The sequence below is a fragment of the Schistocerca nitens genome, chromosome 3 (genome assembly GCF_023898315.1).
Source record: "Schistocerca nitens isolate TAMUIC-IGC-003100 chromosome 3, iqSchNite1.1, whole genome shotgun sequence".
NCBI lineage: Eukaryota > Metazoa > Arthropoda > Insecta > Orthoptera > Acrididae > Schistocerca > Schistocerca nitens.
The window spans coordinates 631,577,532-631,596,412 of record NC_064616.1 but is presented as its reverse complement, the minus strand read 5'-3'; the positions used below and the strand labels follow the sequence as shown (position 1 = coordinate 631,596,412).

General features: G+C 40.8%; 1 protein-coding gene across 3 annotated transcripts in view; it reads left to right on the top strand.

Annotated features, from left to right (window-relative positions):
* Nucleotides 1–18,881, top strand: part of LOC126248573 (ATP-dependent helicase brm) — a 456,856-nt gene that overhangs the window by 299,878 nt on the left and 138,097 nt on the right. For all 3 annotated transcript variants that reach the window (XM_049949677.1, XM_049949678.1, XM_049949676.1), the window contains one exon: nt 5,222–5,452. In XM_049949677.1, coding sequence (XP_049805634.1) covers nt 5,222–5,452 — 231 coding nt within the window. The remainder of the gene's footprint in view (nt 1–5,221; nt 5,453–18,881) is intronic.

Sequence of the window (18,881 nt, the reverse complement as noted above, 5' to 3'; positions counted from 1 at the left end):
AAATGAATCTTTCAGTAATAAGAGGGACATTTCACAAATAATGCACACAATTTTTTTTACTTAAATGTTTTTTTTTTTTTTTTTCCTCTCTCTCCCCAGTATCTCTTTACAGTCCTTCAATATAGTCTCCCTGCTTCTCTGTGACTGAACTCTAACATCTTGAAAGCTCTATTATTCCATCCAGGACACCACTTCTTTTCATCTGTCTAATGGCTCAGGAACAGTGTTAGAAAGCTCTTCCAGATAAAGAGAGTGATGTCCATGCATAGGTTTTTTCAACTTTGGGAACAAGTCGAAGTCTGGCGGACACATGTCCTTAGGGAGGATGATGCAACACTTCCTATCTGTATTCGTGCAGTTTTTGGGCTACAACATTGCCAATGTGCAGATGAGCATTGTCATGGAGAATGAGTGGCCCAGCCTCAAGCAACTGAGGTCGAGTTTTGCGTATTTCTCTGTGCATATTTTGCATGAAGTTATGATAACACATTGCTGTGACACTTGTTCCACATGGAACTCTATATGTCATGATGATTCCTTGGTGATCAAAGCAAAAGTCATCATTTGCTTGAGCTTTGATTGAGCATGTCAAAATTCTGTTGTATGTGGAGAATCTGAAGCTCTCCACTCATTCAGCTGTGATTTCAACTCTGTTTCAAAGTCTCTAATCCATGTTTCATCAATAGTGACAATTTGACACAAGAATCCTTGACCTTCACAATCGAATCATTGTCTGAGCAAGGTTGCAATGCACAAGCATCTCTGTTTCTCTTCAGCAGTCAAACAGTGTGGGACCCACCTCACAGTAATTTTTCTCTTCCTCAAATTATTTTTCAGAATACGGAAAACTGATGTTGGGAATACGGAATACTGATGTTTGGGGAATTCCTGTGGCTTCAGAGAGTTCCTCACAAGTCACACTGCAATCTTCTTCTTGAGCATCTACCACAAGGTTCATACTTGTTCATCTGTTGACGTTTCTGGCCTTCTGGGTCTTGGATTCCCATCTATGCTCATATGACCACCATGAAAATGATTAACGCAACACGAAACTGTACTACAGTCCACTGTAAACTCACCACAAACTTCACTTAATTAACTGTGGATTTATTGGGTTCTTGCCCCATGATGTTTTGATCCTGATGCACAACCTCTGGTCTTCAATAGTCACAGTACCTGAGATCCCTGCAGGGTCCATTTCTACCTCTCAACAATTTTTATGTTAGAGTACACGGTGGGAAAAAAAAGTGTGTTGCTTCCTCGAGTTCCCAACTACATTTGATGTAATATTCATTGTTGTTGCATCAAACAATCCACAGTGTTACCAAGCTGTGCATTATTTACAAAATGTTCCACGTATTCATACCTGTCAGTGCCTGTCTTCTTTGGAATTGTAATTATTACATTCTTCTTGAAGTGTGAAGGTATTTTACCTGTCATATAGCTCGCCTATCCAATGGAATAGTTTTCTTATGGCTGGCTCTCCAAAAGATCTCAATAATTCTGAAGGAATTTCATGTAATTCAGGAGCCTTGTTTCAACTTAGGTCCTCTGTCAAGTTCTTCCCCCATGTCATATATCCCAGTTCATCTTCACCCATTTCTTCTTCTGTTTCCATGATGCTGTCTTCACATCTGTTTCCTTTGTGTAGACCTACCATGTATCCTTTCCACCATACAGCCTTCCCTTCTTTGCTGTGTACTGTCTAGCATTCTGAGTTCTTGCTATTCATAAAGGTACTTCTCTTTCCTCCAAATATCTCTTCAGTTTTACTGTAAGTGGCATCTATCTTTCCCATAGTCATGCATCCTTCAACAGCTCTTCATTTCTTTTTTAGCCATTTCTGGTTTGTCATTTTGCATTTTCTGCCAATTACATTTATTAGACTTACGTTTTCCCTTTTGACTGCATCAATTGTTCCATTTTTATGTTTTCTCGTTTTGTCTGTTATATTCACTATCTAGTGCATTATGCATTTGTCTTTTTGCCTGTTTATTCCTCTGCTGCCTTCACTATGCCATCTCACAGGGCTATCCATTCTTCCTCTATTGTGTTTCTTACTCTTGTTTCAGTAAATCATAGCCAAATGCTCCCTCTGAAACTCTCAACAACCTCCGCTTCTTTTTTCTTATCCAGGTCCCATCTCCTTGCTTTCATATTTTTCTGCAGTTCATAACATCTGCCCCTGGAAATGATTCGCAATTTAAAATCTGGTTTTGAAATCTCTGTCGTACCATTCTGTAATCTGTTTGAAACCTTCCTGTGTCTCCAGGCCCTTCCATGTCTACAATCATCTTTCATGGTTTTATGTAAAATTTTAATTTTCTTAAGAGCAGCTGGAATTACACGGAACCTCTAAATACCAGGGCTCGAATTATCAGGGCTCTACTGTATCGAAATCCATAGCTTTTGGATCGTTACCATATTTTTCCTGATGATATCCTACTGAGTTGCAAATGGGGACAATTTTACCTCTGGAGTATTTTACCCAAGAGGATGATGAGCATACAGTAGAGCTGCATGCCATCAGCTAAAATAATGGCTGTAGTTTCCTGCTTGTTTTGAGCCGTTCGCAGTACTAACATAGCGAGGCCATATAGGCTAATGTTACAAGACCAAGTCAACATCCAGACTGTTGCCCCCGAAATTACTGAAAAGGCTACTACCCGTCATCAGGAAGGTCAATAAGTCAATTTGGCCTCTCCATAGATAACCCTCCGTTCTGGTAGTGCCTATGGTTCAGCTATCTGTATCATTAAGGTCTGAAGATTTTTTTTTTTTTTTTTTTTTTTTTTGGGGGGGGGGGGGATTAATGCACCTGACTCATTATGTATCCTGCTGTGAGAAGTGACATATGAATTGGCTGGTACAAAATCAGTTTAAATAGTGTGGGAAGGGGTTATTAACAAATTTTAGGGTTGTCATTAGGACAGAAGTTTTTGGCAGCAGGGCAACCTTACAATATGTTAAAGTATCACTGTAAAGATAAGTAGCATGTGTGGCATCAAGTAGTTTTGGCCGTGGTACTGTCTCTGGTTCAGAAGCTGAGTGTTTTGAGGTGTGACACTTGACTTTGGTCTATAGTAGTAGACTGCAGATTACAGCTTCAGATGTTGCTTCAGTAGTTGTGAGATGGATTCAGTGGAGAAATTGAAGTTCACAGCTATTTTTGTGGGCTTTTACATTTACTCATTACTCCAACTATCTCTACTACCTATCAACCTAGAGAATTTTCATTTGAATTCTTTTGGAAACCTCAAACTACAGTTTTGGCAGTTATGTTCTACTATTTTCCCAACCAAGTGTAGGATGTGATTTCCTCACAATGAGTAATTTTAACCTCTACTGTCATCTTTTTGTGTTTCATATGGCATTGAGGGGTGTGCTTAAAAGAAGTCCTTATTTTCTAAAGAAAGATATGTTCACTTTATATAGTAAGGGAAGTTACGGCAGAGTGTAAATATTTTAGGAGTAAAGAAGATTACTCACCAAATAGCAGAAGCAGTGAGATGTTGAGAAGCATACAAAAAAGGATGAAACCTTTGCTAGCTTTCAGAAGAAAACTTTAACAAGCTAGGCAAGCTAGAGTAAAACTCCCCCCCCCCTCTCTCTCTCTCTCTCTCTCTCTCTCTCCCTCTCCCTCCCTCTCCCTCTCCCTCTCCCTCTCCCTCCCCTCTCCCTCCCTCCCTCCTGGGATTGCTGTTCAGTAGATGGACTGGGGTAAGAAGTCATGTCAGGTACGGTGGATAGAGGGAGAAAGAGGCTGAAAGCAGGAGGGGTGGGTTGGGAACAGGTTGCTCATGGCTCAGAGGGGGGTAACAGTCATGCACGATACGGTAGGTTTGCAGGAGGGAGGGGCAATAGCTGCACAGGCTAGACGTTCAACACATGGGCATTGTAGCTGAGGTGACATGGTTACATGGATTGGGAGGGGGTGACAGGACAAAAGAAGGGAACTATTGGGTAGAGGGTGTGGGAACAATGGGTTAGTGGAGATTGAGGCCAAGAGGATCACAGGAGTGATGGAAGTGTTGCTAGGATAACTATCATCTATGTAGTTCAGTAAAGCTGGTACTGAAGTGAAGGATCTAAATGGTATGGATGGAGAAGCAGCCATTGAACTTCAGCATGTTGTGCTTAACAGTTTGTTGTGCCACTGGATGGTCAACTCTCGTGGTCATGCCCACATAAAATGCTGTGCAGAAGTTGCAGCAGTGTTCATTTACGACTTGGCCACTTTTATAAGTGACCATGCCTGAGACGGGATAAGCCTGTGACAGGAGTGGAATAAGATGTGCTGGATGGGCAAATCGGACACCTGTTGTGCCTAGGTCAGGGATATGATCCCTGTGTCATGCCTTAGTGAGTGGGTTTGGCATAGGGATGAACCAGGAAATTTTGCAGGTTGGGTGGATGATGGGACAGCACTATAAGAGGGGTGGGAAGGTTCGTGGGTGGGATGTCCCTCCATTTTCGGCCACGTTAATAGATAATCAACGCCCTGTGAAGGAAATGGTTCAGTTGCTCCAGTGCGGGGTGGTATTGTGCAATGACAGGGGCGTGCACCCTTATACTTGATTCTTGAGGTGGTGGAGAATAAGGTGTGTGTGAGGATATGGCGTGGAAAATCTGTTTGTGGGCTAGGTTTGGGTGGTAGAGCCTGACTGTGAAGGCATACTGAGCAAAAGAATTCTCAACCCTCTAAATACACAATCCACAAGTGACCGGGCTATGTGGTAGCAATTTTTTGTTGTGAAAGAGGGTACAGCTGTCAAAATACAGGTGCTGCTGATGGTTAGTGGGTTTAATATGGACAGAGGTATGGAAGGAGCTGTGAGAAAGGGCGAGGTCAATGTCCAGGAAGGTGGCACATTGGGTTGAGGAGGACCAGGTGCAGAGAAGGTGTTTAGACTATGGAGAAACGAGTTTCAGAGCATGAAGGTATCATCAGTGAACCTGGACCTGACAAGGGTGTTTCCATGTTTCATATGAGAGACTAGGATATGGACAATTGGTTGGAAATGTCTAATTTGTGAAAGAATTTCTTCCAAAAGCTTCCAAAGTTTTCATTCTTTTTGTGCTCCTGTTGATGATTCAGTGCCTTATATATTCATTAAATGCAAATATATTTTAACCTTGTGTTGTAGAGTTTAGGATATGACATTCTGTTAATTTCTGTGTTTTTTAAGATTTGTTTGTAATACAGTTAATTTTTTTGTAGGATCTCCAAGCCCAAGACCGAGCACATCGAATTGGGCAGCAGAACGAAGTACGTGTGCTGCGTCTAATGACGGTGAACTCTGTTGAAGAACGTATTTTGGCAGCGGCTCGTTACAAACTGAATATGGATGAGAAAGTGATACAGGCTGGCATGTTTGATCAAAAATCAACTGGTTCTGAGAGACAGCAGTTTCTACAGAGTATTCTTCACCAGGATGAAGCTGAGGAAGAGGTATGGTGAGAAGTTCAGTAGTTTTTACATTGCATGTATTAGAGAACACATTACAATAAAATAGACTGAAAGACTATAAAGGTTTATTAGTGAAGACATTTATGGAACTCTACAGTTGGATGTTAGCAGTAAGTTTTCATCTATCGATTAGGTGCTTTGTATTGTGTAACTGCAGAGTATGGTCCATTATATGGAATTAGAATCATGGCTTGACTACCTCGGTTTGCCCCTATGGCATTTGCCACACCAAGTATATTAGGTGTGCTTAGACACACAATTCTCTGCGTGGGTTGACTTGCACTTCCCCAGTGCCCCATTAAGGTGGCCACAATCGTAGCTCATCCTTGACACTCACGCACAAGCATACTCGCCAAAGCATGCTTGTGCGTATGTAGTACAAATTTACACAAGCATCAAGACTTTACAAGCAGCTTGAAGCTTGATCGAATTTCAACAATGCACACTTGTGCAAGCTTTCAAGTGTGAGCATGATTGAGCATGTTTACTCTTAAATTACATTCTGTGCAAAGGTTGTATTGTAATGTAGGACAAAGTCATAGAATGCAGTATTACATGGCAAAAAGTGAGAATAAAAATAGTAAGATTGTGAGACAGGTTCCGTAGTGTGTCTACTGTGAATAGTTAATATGGGAATAATATTTTTGTTCATTTAAGGGTAGGTACTAGTGAAATTTCAACCAACTCATTTAAAAAAAGCAAAAGAAAGAAAGAAAAGCAGGGGGCTGAAAATTGTTTCGTAACATGTCTTGGCATGCTGAATTCGGTAGGGGTAAACTCAATTTCTGAACAAATTTTTTCCATCACTTTTGAATTTTAGATTGTTGCAAAAATCAATATTTTTTTCAAACCCATAAGTGGGGTTTTTGTTTATCGTGGAATGTATTCACAAAAATGTATGGAGCCAATAATGACCATTTCAACTGTATATACATGTGAAAAGTGTAGATAAATTATAAAAATATTGTTTTTATAATATGTGACAATAACTGATAGTAAAATAGATGTATTATATCACATGTGCACCGTACGTATGAATAATACACAATTACATCAAAACAACTTGCCACCATAGCTTACACCATCATGTTGAAGTATAGCTTCTACTCTTTGATGTTTGACAAAATCAATTTTTCAGCGACTTTATTTGTATTTTTCTGAATTTTTCACTTCATCTTGCTGCAGTCCTTTTTTACTGATGCTTGTGCTGTTTGATAAGCATATTTGAGTCCTAATTTTGTCATTATTTCTGAAATAACTCTGTGAGAACTAACATTGTATTTAGAAACAGTGATAGAAGCCACTACTTTTGCTCTCTTTGCTGAAACGTGTGTGTGTTTGGGCCGAGTATTCCATACAATGCTGTGTAAACTCTCATTAGCATTTTGTGTTAGACATTGAACACACCATGTTAGTAGTGATTCATCAGTCAAACGAGTATAAAGAGGCAGTATTTTATCCAAACAAAAGTTCATTTATTGGTGATTTAATATTAGAAGCTTTGAGATCCAGGCTCAGTATCTTTTGCCAATGCTGACTGATAAAAAAACAAAGATCCTGAAAAAAGTATGAGTTGTAAATGTGTTCTATATGAATTTTGCTGTATAAATATTGAAAATAAAATTGAGTTAGATGTGAAGTAGATATGTATACACATCTGTGTATGTACATCTACATCTACATGACTACTCTGCAATTCACATTTAAGTGCTTGGCAGAGGGTTCATCGAACCACAATCATACTATCTCTCTACCATTCCACTCCCGAACAGTGCGCAGGAAAAACGAACACCTAAACCTTTCTGTTCGAGCTCTGATTTCTCTTATTTTATTTAGATGATCATTCCTACCTATGTAGGTTGGGCTCAATGAAATATTTTCGCATTCGGAAGAGGAAGTTGGTTACTGAAATTTCGTAAATAGATCTCGCCGTGATAAAAAACGTCTTTGCTGTAATGACTTCCATCCCAATTCGCGTATCATATCTGCCGCACTCTCTCCCCTACTATGTGATAATACAAAACGAGCTGCCCTTTTTTTTTTGCACCCTTTCGATGTCCTCCATCAATCCCACCTGGTAAGGATCCCACACCGCGCAGCAATATTCTAACAGAGAATGAACGAGTGTAGTGTAAACTGTCTCTTTAGTGGACTTGTTGCATCTTCTAAGTGTCCTGCCAATGAAACGCAACCTTTGGCTCGCCTTCCCCACAATATTATCTATGTGGTCTTTCCAACTGAAGTTGTTCGTAATTTTAACACCCAGGTACTTAGTTGAATTGACAGCCTTGAGAATTGTACTATTTATCGAGTAATCAAATTCCAACGGATTTCTTTTGGAACTCATGTGGATCACCTCACACTTTTCGTTATTTAGCGTCAACTGCCACCTGCCACACCATACAGCAATCTTTTCTTAATCGCTTTGTAACTGACACTGGTCTTCGGATGACCTTACTAGATGGTAAATTACAGCATCATCTGCGAACAACCTAAGAGAACTGCTCAGATTGTCACCCAGGTCATTTATATAGATCAGGAACAGCAGAGGTCCCAGGACGCTTCCCTAGGGAACACCTGATATCACTTCAGTTTTACTCGATGATTTGCCGTCTATTACTACGAACTGCGACCTTCCTGACAGGAAATCACGAATCCAGTCGCACAACTGAGACGATACCCCATAGGCCCGCAGCTTGATTAGAAGTCGCTTGTGAGGAACGGTGTCAAAAGCTTTCCGGAAATCTAGAAATACGGAATCAACTTGAGATCCCCTGTCGATAGCGGCCATTACTTCATGCGAATAAAGAGCTAGCTGCGTTGCACAAGAACAATGTTCTCTGAAACCATGCTGATTACGTATCAATAGATCGTTCCCTTCGAGGTGATTCATAATGTTTGAATCAGTATATGCTCCAAAACCCTACTGCAAACCGACGTCAATGATATAGGTCTGTAGTTAGATGGATTACTTCTACTACCCTTCTTAAACACTGGTGCGACCTGCGCAGTTTTCCAGTCTGTAGGTACAGATCTATCGGTGAGCGAGCAGTTGTATATGAGTGCTAAGTAGGGAGCTATTGTATCAACGTAATCTGAAAGGAACCTAATCGGTATACAATCTGGACCTGAAGACTTGCCCGTATCAAGCGATTTGAGTTCTTCGCAACCCCTAAGGTATCTACTTCTAAGAAACTCATGCTAGCAGCTGTTCGTGTTTCAAATTCTGGAATATTCCATTCGTCTTCCCTGGTGAAGGAATTTCGGAAAACTGCGTTCAATAACTCCGCTTTAGCGGCACAGTCGTCGGTAACAGTACCACCGGCACTGCGCAGCGAAGGTATTGACTGCGTCTTGCCGCTTGTGTACTTTACATACGACAAGAATTTCTTCGGATTTTCTACCAAATTTTGAGACAATGTTTCGTTGTGGAACCTATTAAAGGCATCTCGCATTGAAGTCCGTGCCAAATTTCGCGCATCTGTAAATTTTAGCCAATCTTCTGGATTTCGCGATCTTCTGAACTTCGCATGCTTTTTCCGTTGCCTCTGCAACAGAGTTCGGACCTGTTTTGTGTACCATGGCAGATCAGTTCCATCTCTTACCAATGTATGAGGTATGAATCTCTCAATTGCTGTTGCTACTATATCTTTGAATTTGAGCCACATCTCGTCTACATTTGCATAGTCAGTTCCGAAGGAATGGAGATTGTCTCTTAGGAAGGCTTCTAGTGACACTTTATCCGCTTTTTTAAATAAAATTATTTTGCGTTTGTTTCTGGTGGATTTGGAAGAAACGGTATTGAGCCTAGCTACAACGACCTTGTGATCACTAATCGCTGTATCAGTCATGATGCTCTCCATCAGCTCTGGATTGTTTGTGGCTAAGAGGTCAAGTGTGTTTTCGCAACCATTTACAATTCGCGTGGGTTCGTGGACTAACTGCTCGAAATAATTTTCTGAGAAAGCATTTAGGAGAATCTCGGAAGATGTTTTCTGCCTACCACTGGTTTTGAACAAGTATCTTTGCCAACATATCGAGGGAAGGTTGAAGTCCCCACCAACTATAACCATATGAGTGGGGTATTTATTTGTTACGAGACTCAAATTTTCTCTGAACTGTTCAGCAACTATATCATCGGAGTCTGGGGGTCGGTAGAAGGAGCCAATTATTAACTTAGTGCGGCTGTTAAGTATAACCTCCACCCAGAGCAATTCGCACGGAGTATCTACTTCGACTTCACTACAAGATAAACCACTACTGACAGACACAAACACTCCACCACCAATTCTGCCTAATCTATCTTTCCTGAACACCGTCTGAGACTTCGTAAAAATTTCTGCAGGACTTATTTCAGGCTTTAGCCAGCTTTCTGTACCTATAACGATTTCAGCTTCTGTGCTTTCTATTAGCGCTTGAAGTTCAGGGACTTTCCCAGCACAACTACAACAATTTACAACTACAATTCCGACTGTTCCTTGATCCAAGCATGTCCTGTATTTGCCATGCACCCTTTGAAATTGCAGCCCACCCCGTACTTTCCCGAGGCCTTCTAACCTAAAAAACCGCCCAGTCCACGCCACACAGCCTCCGCTACCTGTGTAGCCGCCAGCTGAGTGTAGTGAACTCCTGACCTATTCAGCGGAACCCGAAACCCCACCACCCTATGGCGCAAGTCAAGGAATCTGCAGCTAACACGGTCACAAAACCGTCTGAGCCTCTGATTCAGACCCTCCCCCCGGCTCTGCACCAAAGGTCCGCAGTCGGTTCTGTCAACGATGCTGTAGATGGTGAGCTCTGCCTTCATCTCGTAAGCAAGACTGGCAGCCTTCACCAAATCAGATAGCCGCTGGAATCCAAGAGATTTTGTGTAGACATACAATAACTTTTTGGAACATGAGTCAAACATTCTTCCTTTTGTATCTTGTGATTATCTCCATAAATATTCAATGAGGTGGTGTGATTGAAAGCTGTTAGATCTCCACGTGAAAGCTGTTTGGTATACAGAAGATCCCCAGTAATTTGAGCTAATTGGGGCTGAATGTACCTTGGTGAACTACAAAAAAACTTGGACAGTACAGAAATATCACTAAATCAATGGGTGAATCGTGAATAAATGTTTAACAAGCACAATAATAATTAAAAAATAAATAAAAACAATATAGTACATACCTGTGTTATAGGTGCATATATGAGCACACATTTCCAGGTTGCAGAAATATAAGTTACATTTTAAAGAAATTGTCCCTAGACCTTTGTTTTAAAATAGAACCTTTTTTTTTTTTTTAGCAGAAGTGTCATGCCATCTTCTATGGAACATAGTGTCTGTTGGAATAGATATAGCTTGCTGCCTGCTCAGTATAACGCAATGCAATGTCAGTGCTGCCAAACCCTTGGTGTGGGTGGTCACTGGTACAATTTCTTCAAGCTGTTCCTTTTGTCGTCACTGTCTTCAGTGGGTGCACTAGCCATTCAACAATTGCAATATTGGTCACTTCAAACTGTTCATCACCATTCATCCATTCTGAAACCTCACTCTCATTCACATTTTCACATCCAGAAAGCTTTTTCGTCAGTTCTGCCAATGTTAAATCATCTTTGTCTGTTCTGTAGGTATCTGTTTCATTCTATAAAATCTGGTTCCAAGACATTTTTAGTGTCTCCGCATTTATTATTTCAGACCATGAATCAACTATCCAGTAAACTACATCTTTTGTTGTAGCTTTTTTTTGTAAATTGTTTGATGGCTCTTTCACGCCTTCTGTTGTTTGAAGAAGCATCTGAAGCAAACAACAATGGATCTCCCCCCCAAGCATTGTAAAACAGGTCCATAAGCTGTATTACACTCATCATGTTTAGAGGTAAGAACAGTGGGCTAATATCGTCACACTACAGTTCTTCCTTATCAGGGTGTGAACCAGCACTGTCAAGCATTAAGATTGCTTTGGAAGGTAAGCACTTTTTCTTATCTTTTGGTCTTTGGATTCAGTCTCAGAAACTGACATACAGCCAGGAGAGCAGAGTGCTGACCAAATGTCCTCCATATCCGCATCCAGTGATGCCTATGAGCTCAGGATGGCACGGCGGCTGGTCAGTACCGTTGGGCGCCCATGTACTGTTTGGGAGGAGTTTCATTTTCATTGGTCTCTGGAACAAAATCTTGGAAAAATCACTTCTTAAAATTATTTTTGTCCATACAAGCAGATTTTTTGGTATACATATTTAGCAGACAGTGCAGACACAGTGATATTTTTTAAAGCTCTTGACTTAGCAGACTTCTCTATTACCATCAGCTTCAGTTTATGGTCTCCACTTGCATTCGATGCAGCAAGAACAATTAGCCTCTCTACGTTTTTTGAAGCCTGGGACAGCCTTTTCTCCTTTTGAGGCTAGAGTTTTAGATGGAAGCATTTTATAATTTAGTCCTGTTTCATCACAGTTATACAGTTGATCAAGAGTAAGATTTTATTCTTGTATAATTTTTCTTAATTTCTCACAAAATTATGTAACAGTTTGAGAATCCACAGAAAGTTATTCACCGCCTGCATCAAGCTGCCTTATGCTGTATCGCTTCTTCCACCTATCCATCCATCCTGAACTTGCAGTAAAATGATCCTCACATTCATTTAACTCATTTCTAAAAAATATATAGCTTTATCTTTCAGAATATGGCATGAAATTGGATTTTCTTTTTGTATTTGTGGAGTAAACAAAACAAACAAAGCTTTAATCATTTTTTCATACTCAGACTTCTTCATTGATTTCCATTCAAATTACAAAATAGAACACTTGTTTGATGAAAACTTATCAATTTTGTCTCTGTTTCTATGCCAATTTCCAACTGTCACTCCACCGATTCCATAATCAGCAGCAAGTTTTTTTAATGTTTCTCCTTTCTCTAGTCTTTTCAAAGCCTCCAATTTCACATTCAATGACATAAATTTTCTCTTACTCCTACCACTCATTGTAATGTATGAATTAAAACATTTAGAAACACACAGTTGCATATGTACAGTACACTGCACATACATACAACACTTTAAAATTAACATTACACAGTTGGGCTTACTACAGTACAGATGTTACTACACAATCAAGTACAGTACATACAACAATTGTCAGCCAGTGTTGTAAAATGTGTACTGTATTATTACTTAGGTGTACTGTATTTTAATGACAACAATAGGGGTAACAATAAAGATGGCGTGCACTGTAAAACTGATGGTCAGGTGGTCCCAGTTAGGGAAGGGTTGACAAATAAAAAGCAAATGCACTCCTTGAATCTTGATACCTGTCCGTCTGTAATAGAAATGCACTAGCAGTCTGAGGCCAAGCTTATTTCTGTGCATTACGAATGAAAACCCTAAGTGGGACAGTTTTACTGTTACTGTACATGGAAAATTGAAAGAAAGTTCAAACTGTGCCACATTTGAAAGTGCATAAAACATACATGTAGACAACGTATGAAAACAGGTTTTTACTCTAGTTTTATGTAAAATTTTAATTTTCTTAAGAGCAGCTGGAATTACACGGAACCTCTAAATACCAGGCCTCGAATTATCAGGGCTCTACTGTATTGAAATCCATAGCTTTAGGATTGTTACCATATTTTTTTCAGTGTTCATAGATTCAGTAGGATCCCGAACTATTCATGGAACTTTGATTAGTGTGCCCTTCCAACCAAAAATGAAATTCTGATGAATTTCACCTAATTGAGTCACATAGCCATGCCAATTTGACAAACTTTGTTACACTGTCAAAATCAACAATGTATCCTGTGATAAAATCAATAATGCTACTGTAGTACATGTCGGACCCGCGTGTCGCCACTGTGTAATCGCAAACCTAGCGCCACTACATGGCAGGTCACAAGACACGGACATGACCTCGCCCCAGTTGTACGGACTACATAGCTTGCGACCAGACGTACGAAGCTTTCCTCTCATTTGCCGAGAGACAGATAGAATAGCCTTCAGCTTAGTCCATAGCTACTACCTAGCAAGGCGCCATTTGTATCAGTGCTTATAGCTTACTACTATTCAAGAGATGTATTCCAACAAGAGAATAAAAGTTAAGTAACATCTACGTACTTTTCTTCTTATTCATTAATAAGTCTCATGTTCCAGAACTTCAAGCCCGTCTGCGTTAGTTTAGCGTGCACCTAGCTACCTCATTGTGTCTATGCTTTATGAGCTAGACACAACAGCTACCAAACCAACTTTTGAATGGAAACCTCTGATTGGACATGAACCATCGAACTCATGCCTAAATCTATATTGTCATCTGAACTTTGCAGTAATGTATCATTGTTGCCAATATTAGCATTACTATACTCACAGTCATAACGCACTTGCAGATGTCCTCACAATCATTATCAGTAGGCTCATTATCAGATTCCAATTTTGTATTTTCCTCAGTATCATTACGAACAAGCTCATTCTTAAAATCCAGTTCTGAATTTTCATCAGACTCACTTTCAATAAGGTTGCAATCACCGTCCAATTCTGACCTTTTGTATCTATTTTTTACTATTACCCAACATTCATCAAAAATGTCATTTGAAGATTCAAACAGCAGTTTCTATCCATCACACATGTTCTTGAAAAGTATCACAGGAGAAAGATTGCATGTTTATAATCATCAAAGACTGTTGAATGCTCGAATATCCTCTTCCTGCATATGTAAATGCCAAACACAGATGTGTATTTACATCAAAAGGGGCTCTACTTGCATTTTGTTTGAAACATTGTCTTGATGTATAATTTAGCGTGACTCTACATGAAAACTTCCAACACATTGCATCAAAGTCAAAATTCAAAGAACTTTGGTCGCACTCAGTGCTCTTCATTTCTAACAGTAATGATGATAACAGTGGAAAATAAGTAGAATAGACTCAGATTCATCTGTCTTTACTTCAGTGTTTTTTCATTGCTAGTACTAGCAACATAATTTTTTCCATCCTATTCCTTGCAATACTGTCAAATTTCATTTATGTATGTATGTTTTTCTCGTGCAATTTATTTTCTTCATTGACATTTTCACTGCTGTCACTGACACTTTCGTTTTCTTCACTTTTCATGTTATTTTATCTCTTTGTCACTGTCTCACTACAATTTAATGACTGTGTGTTATGCCGAGGCATGTTTGATATTGTCATGTTGAAGAAGGTGTAATTAGATGAATGACTGACACGTACTTCACTTAACGAATGTGAAGATCCAGACGAGGTCACCAGGCTGGGAGATAACAGGGTGGTGGCTCGCGTCATACCTTCGGTGATTGTTTTCTTGAGCCTGCAGCGTGCGGAGTCGAGCTAACTGCCAAGCTTCCTCAGCTCTTGTTAACACCTGGTTGATGTAGTCGTCATCCATGCCATCAAGATGTAATGTAAACACAGTGTCCATCGTCATAGTCGAGTCATGTCCCTGCACCAGGAAAAATGGAGTAAATCCTGTGGTGTCTTGTTTGCCAGTGTTGTAGGCAAACGTCACAAAAGGCAGCACCTCATCCAAGTTGCTCTGCTCAACATTGACTAATATTAATAGCACGTCGGCCAGTCGCCATGTGACGAGTAATTTTGCACCGACGGTTTATCTCTGTCACAAGATTCAATTGAAAAACTTTCCCTCAATCTGTAATTAAAGACCTTGGGGCACTGTGTTATAATACAATGTCTTCCACGATGAATTTGGCTACCACAGATGCTTTGGTTGCTTTCACAGCTTTTGTAATGGCATAGCGTGTCAGATAATCAGTGCAAACAATAATCCATGTATTGCCACTAGCAGACATTGGAAATCGTCTGAGGAGGTCAAACCCAACACGGTGGAAATGCGTTTCAGCTGGTGGAATTGGTATAAGTTGGCCAGGTGGTTTCTGAGGAACTGCCTTTCTCTTCTGGTACTCTCAGCAGTGCAACACATAATGACAGACACTCCTAAATAAACCTGGCCAGAAAAATCTCTTGTGGATTCTATCGTATGTCTTAATAAATCCTAAATGTCTGGCCTCAGGTGTGTCATGGAATTTTTGTAGAAAATTTAAACGCATGTGTTTAGGAATCACTGGTAACCACCTCTTTCCAAACAGATCAAAGTTTTTCTTGCAAAGTAATCCATTAACTACCTTAAATTGTCCTTTCACATCCTCTGGCCAATTTAAGGCAATCATAATTTGAGATATCTTGGCGTCCTTCTTCTGCACAGCAGAAAGATCCCTCCGCCACACACCGTCAGGTGGCTTGCAGAGTATGGATGTAGATGTAGATGTAGAGATCCTGGATTGCAGCGAGACAGTCACTATCTTCATCAAAGTCTTGATGGTCTTGCACGGGGTTTCTTGAAAGACAGTCGGCATCTTGGTGTTTTCTTCCACTTTTGTACACTATGGTAATGTACTCTTGAAAACATCGTGCTCACTTGGCGAGTTGTCCTGTTGGATCCTTAAGACCTGTCAACCAACAAAGTGAATGATGGTCTGTAACAACTGTGAATGGCCTTCCATAGAGAAACTTGCACATGGCCCAGATCACAGCAAGACATTCTGTTTCTGTAGTTGAGTATTTTCTCTCAGCTTTTGTAAGTGTCCTAGAAGTAGAGGCTATAACCTTCTCTTTTCCATCCGAAATTTGCACCAGAACAGCACCGATCCCTTACCCACTGGCATCTGTGTGTAGTTGTGTAGGTGCTCTCTCATCATACAGACCAAGTACAGGGTCAGTCGTCAGAGCTTTTTGCAGCACATAGAAAGAATCTTGTTGAGCACCACTCCAGATAAATTTAGCATCGGCTTTTAACAACTCTTGAAGTGGTCTGGCTTTGATAGAAAAGTCTTTGAAAAAAGGACAGTAATAAGAACATAATCCAAGGAAGCTTCTCACATCTATAATACTTTTAGGAATAGGAAATCCCGTTATAGATCTCACCTTTTCTGGGTCTGGCCGCACACCTTTGTTTGACACAAGGTGTCCAAGTATTTTTATTTCTTTTGCTCCAAAGAGACTCTTTCTTGGATTAAGTTTCAGTCCGCCTTGTTGGAGACTCCTAAGAACAGCCCTCAGTCTTTTTATATGTTCATCAAATGTCTCTGAGAACACTATAAAGTCATCTAAATAACAAAGATACATCATCCACTTCAGGTACCTTGGAAGATTATCCATCATCTGTTCAAAAGTTGCTTGTGCATTACACAAACCAAATGGCATTACCTTAAAACTCTTACAGGCCCTCAGGGTTGATGACTGCAATTTTCTCACGATCAGCCTCATCTACTTCGATTTGCCAGTATCCCAAGTACACGTCCATGGTTGAGAAAAACATAGCCCCCATCAGACAATCTAATGTATCGTCAATTTGTGGAAGGGGGTAAACCTCCTTTTTAGTTATCTTATTAAGCTTTCTGCAATCAATACAAAAACACTAGCTGCCATCCTTCTTCCTGACGAGGACCACTGGTGACAACCATGGGCTCTGCAAAGGCTGAATGATGTCGTTCTTCATCATTTTCTGTACCTTGTCGCGAAATATTTGATGTTCCGTTGCTGACACATGGTATGCTCTCTGGCTTATTGGTTGATCGTCTCCAGTGCTAATCTGGTGCTTTACCGTCGATTTGTCTAATTTGCTCTTCACTTGTGGATTGAAGCATTCAGAGAACTCTTGAAGAATGGCAAGTAGCTTCTTCTGTTGTTCCTTAGTGAGATCTGGTGATAGTTGAGCTAGAAGATCTTGTCTTGTAGTGGTAGCGCTAATTTCGCCCACAGACTCGGCATGGGAGGTTTCTATGACACTCAGCTGTTTGCTACGCACATGCGTCTTGGAGGGATCTGCGGTTCTCGACGACAGTTAACTGTCCACAGTTTCACCAAATACATTCTTAAATGAGACAACAGAGGCTGGGATAGCCAATTTATTCCTCAGTGGTGTGTTTCTCTTACATTCCACTTCAAGATCCATGGGTTGATGCATGGTATGATACGTGACAGTTACCTTTCTAGCACTGACTGCAGGAATGATCACTTCTTTCAGCACACATAGTCTCCACACACTCGGGTGCGCATCTTCTTGTCTACAGTATCTCATCTCGTCTAGCATAATCTTCGAGTGACCACAATCTATAAATGCCTGAGAAACTTTCAGAAAGTCCCATCTGAGAATGACGTCATGACTACACTCTTGTAAGACGATGAATGACACATCTTCTGGTAGGTTTTGCATATTTCCCATTAGCCACCTTCAGCAGAGATGTTTTGTTGTTGATGAATACGATTTTCTGCAACTGGCGGCGGTACTTCTCCGAAATGACTGAATATGATGCTCCAGAGTCCACAAGAGCTTGGGTTGGTCAGCCATCCATGAGGATATCAACGTAATTTCCTATCATTTTTATAGTGATTGACGGCAGAGTATTTTTCTCTTCGGCAGCCTCACCTCTAAGGAAGGTTGCACCCGTTAGTTTTCCAGGTTGCGGTGGCTAGGTGATAGGCTGGAGCTTCTAAACGGCGATGGAGACGTTGATCGGTGTGTTGGGGAGTGTCCTCTCCAGCGGCTAGCTTGCGGCTACGGTCACCTACATCGTCCTGCATCCACATCTTCGTCGTCCCAGAGTTGGTGTCGGCTAAGATCGGTCTGTTGTGTTCTGGCATGGGCATTATCAAATATCTGCCGCCTTTCACGACACTAGCGCACCACATGTCCCAGTCGTCCACAGTGGAAACATACTGGTTGGTTATCCTGGGTCCTCCAGACGTCAGTCTTCCTTGGTGCCCAAACAGGTTCCTCATGCGGCGTTGTAGGAATGTAACTCCACCTGGGTCTTCACTTTTTCACCATTTTAAAGGGAAATGAAGGTTGAGAGATTGGGCTCAGTGTCTGTTCGACTTCCTCCCTTGTGACCTTTTGAAGCATCTCGGTTTTTTGCTCGCCGTGCAATCCAAGTGCCTTCTGAACTTCCTCTCTCAGCATCTGATGAAGAACACTTGTGAAATCAGTTGCTTCCTCCATCACAGACATCGATATGACATTTGGAAGCTGTTCAAACTTCTTGCATGTAATTCTTTTTTGATGCATTGTCTCGATATACTGGCACCATTTTATGAAGTCGTCTGCTGTCGAAACCTCCTTCAGGAGTAGGGCTTGATATATGTCCTCAGCAACACCCTTCATGAGATGTGCAACCTTTTCTTCCTCCTTCATTCTAGGATCCACTATTTTACACAGTTCCAAGATGTCTTGAATGTAGTATGCTGTAGTTTCTCCTGGACGCTGTGCCCTGCACTTTAATTTATCTTCAGCCTTGCACTTCTGTCATCGTGTGTCACCGAAATACTTGCGCCTGGAATACTTCCCAGCTTGTGAACTACTCCTCGTTGTCCTCATACCATTGCTTGGCAGTGCCCTCCAAGTAGAAAAAT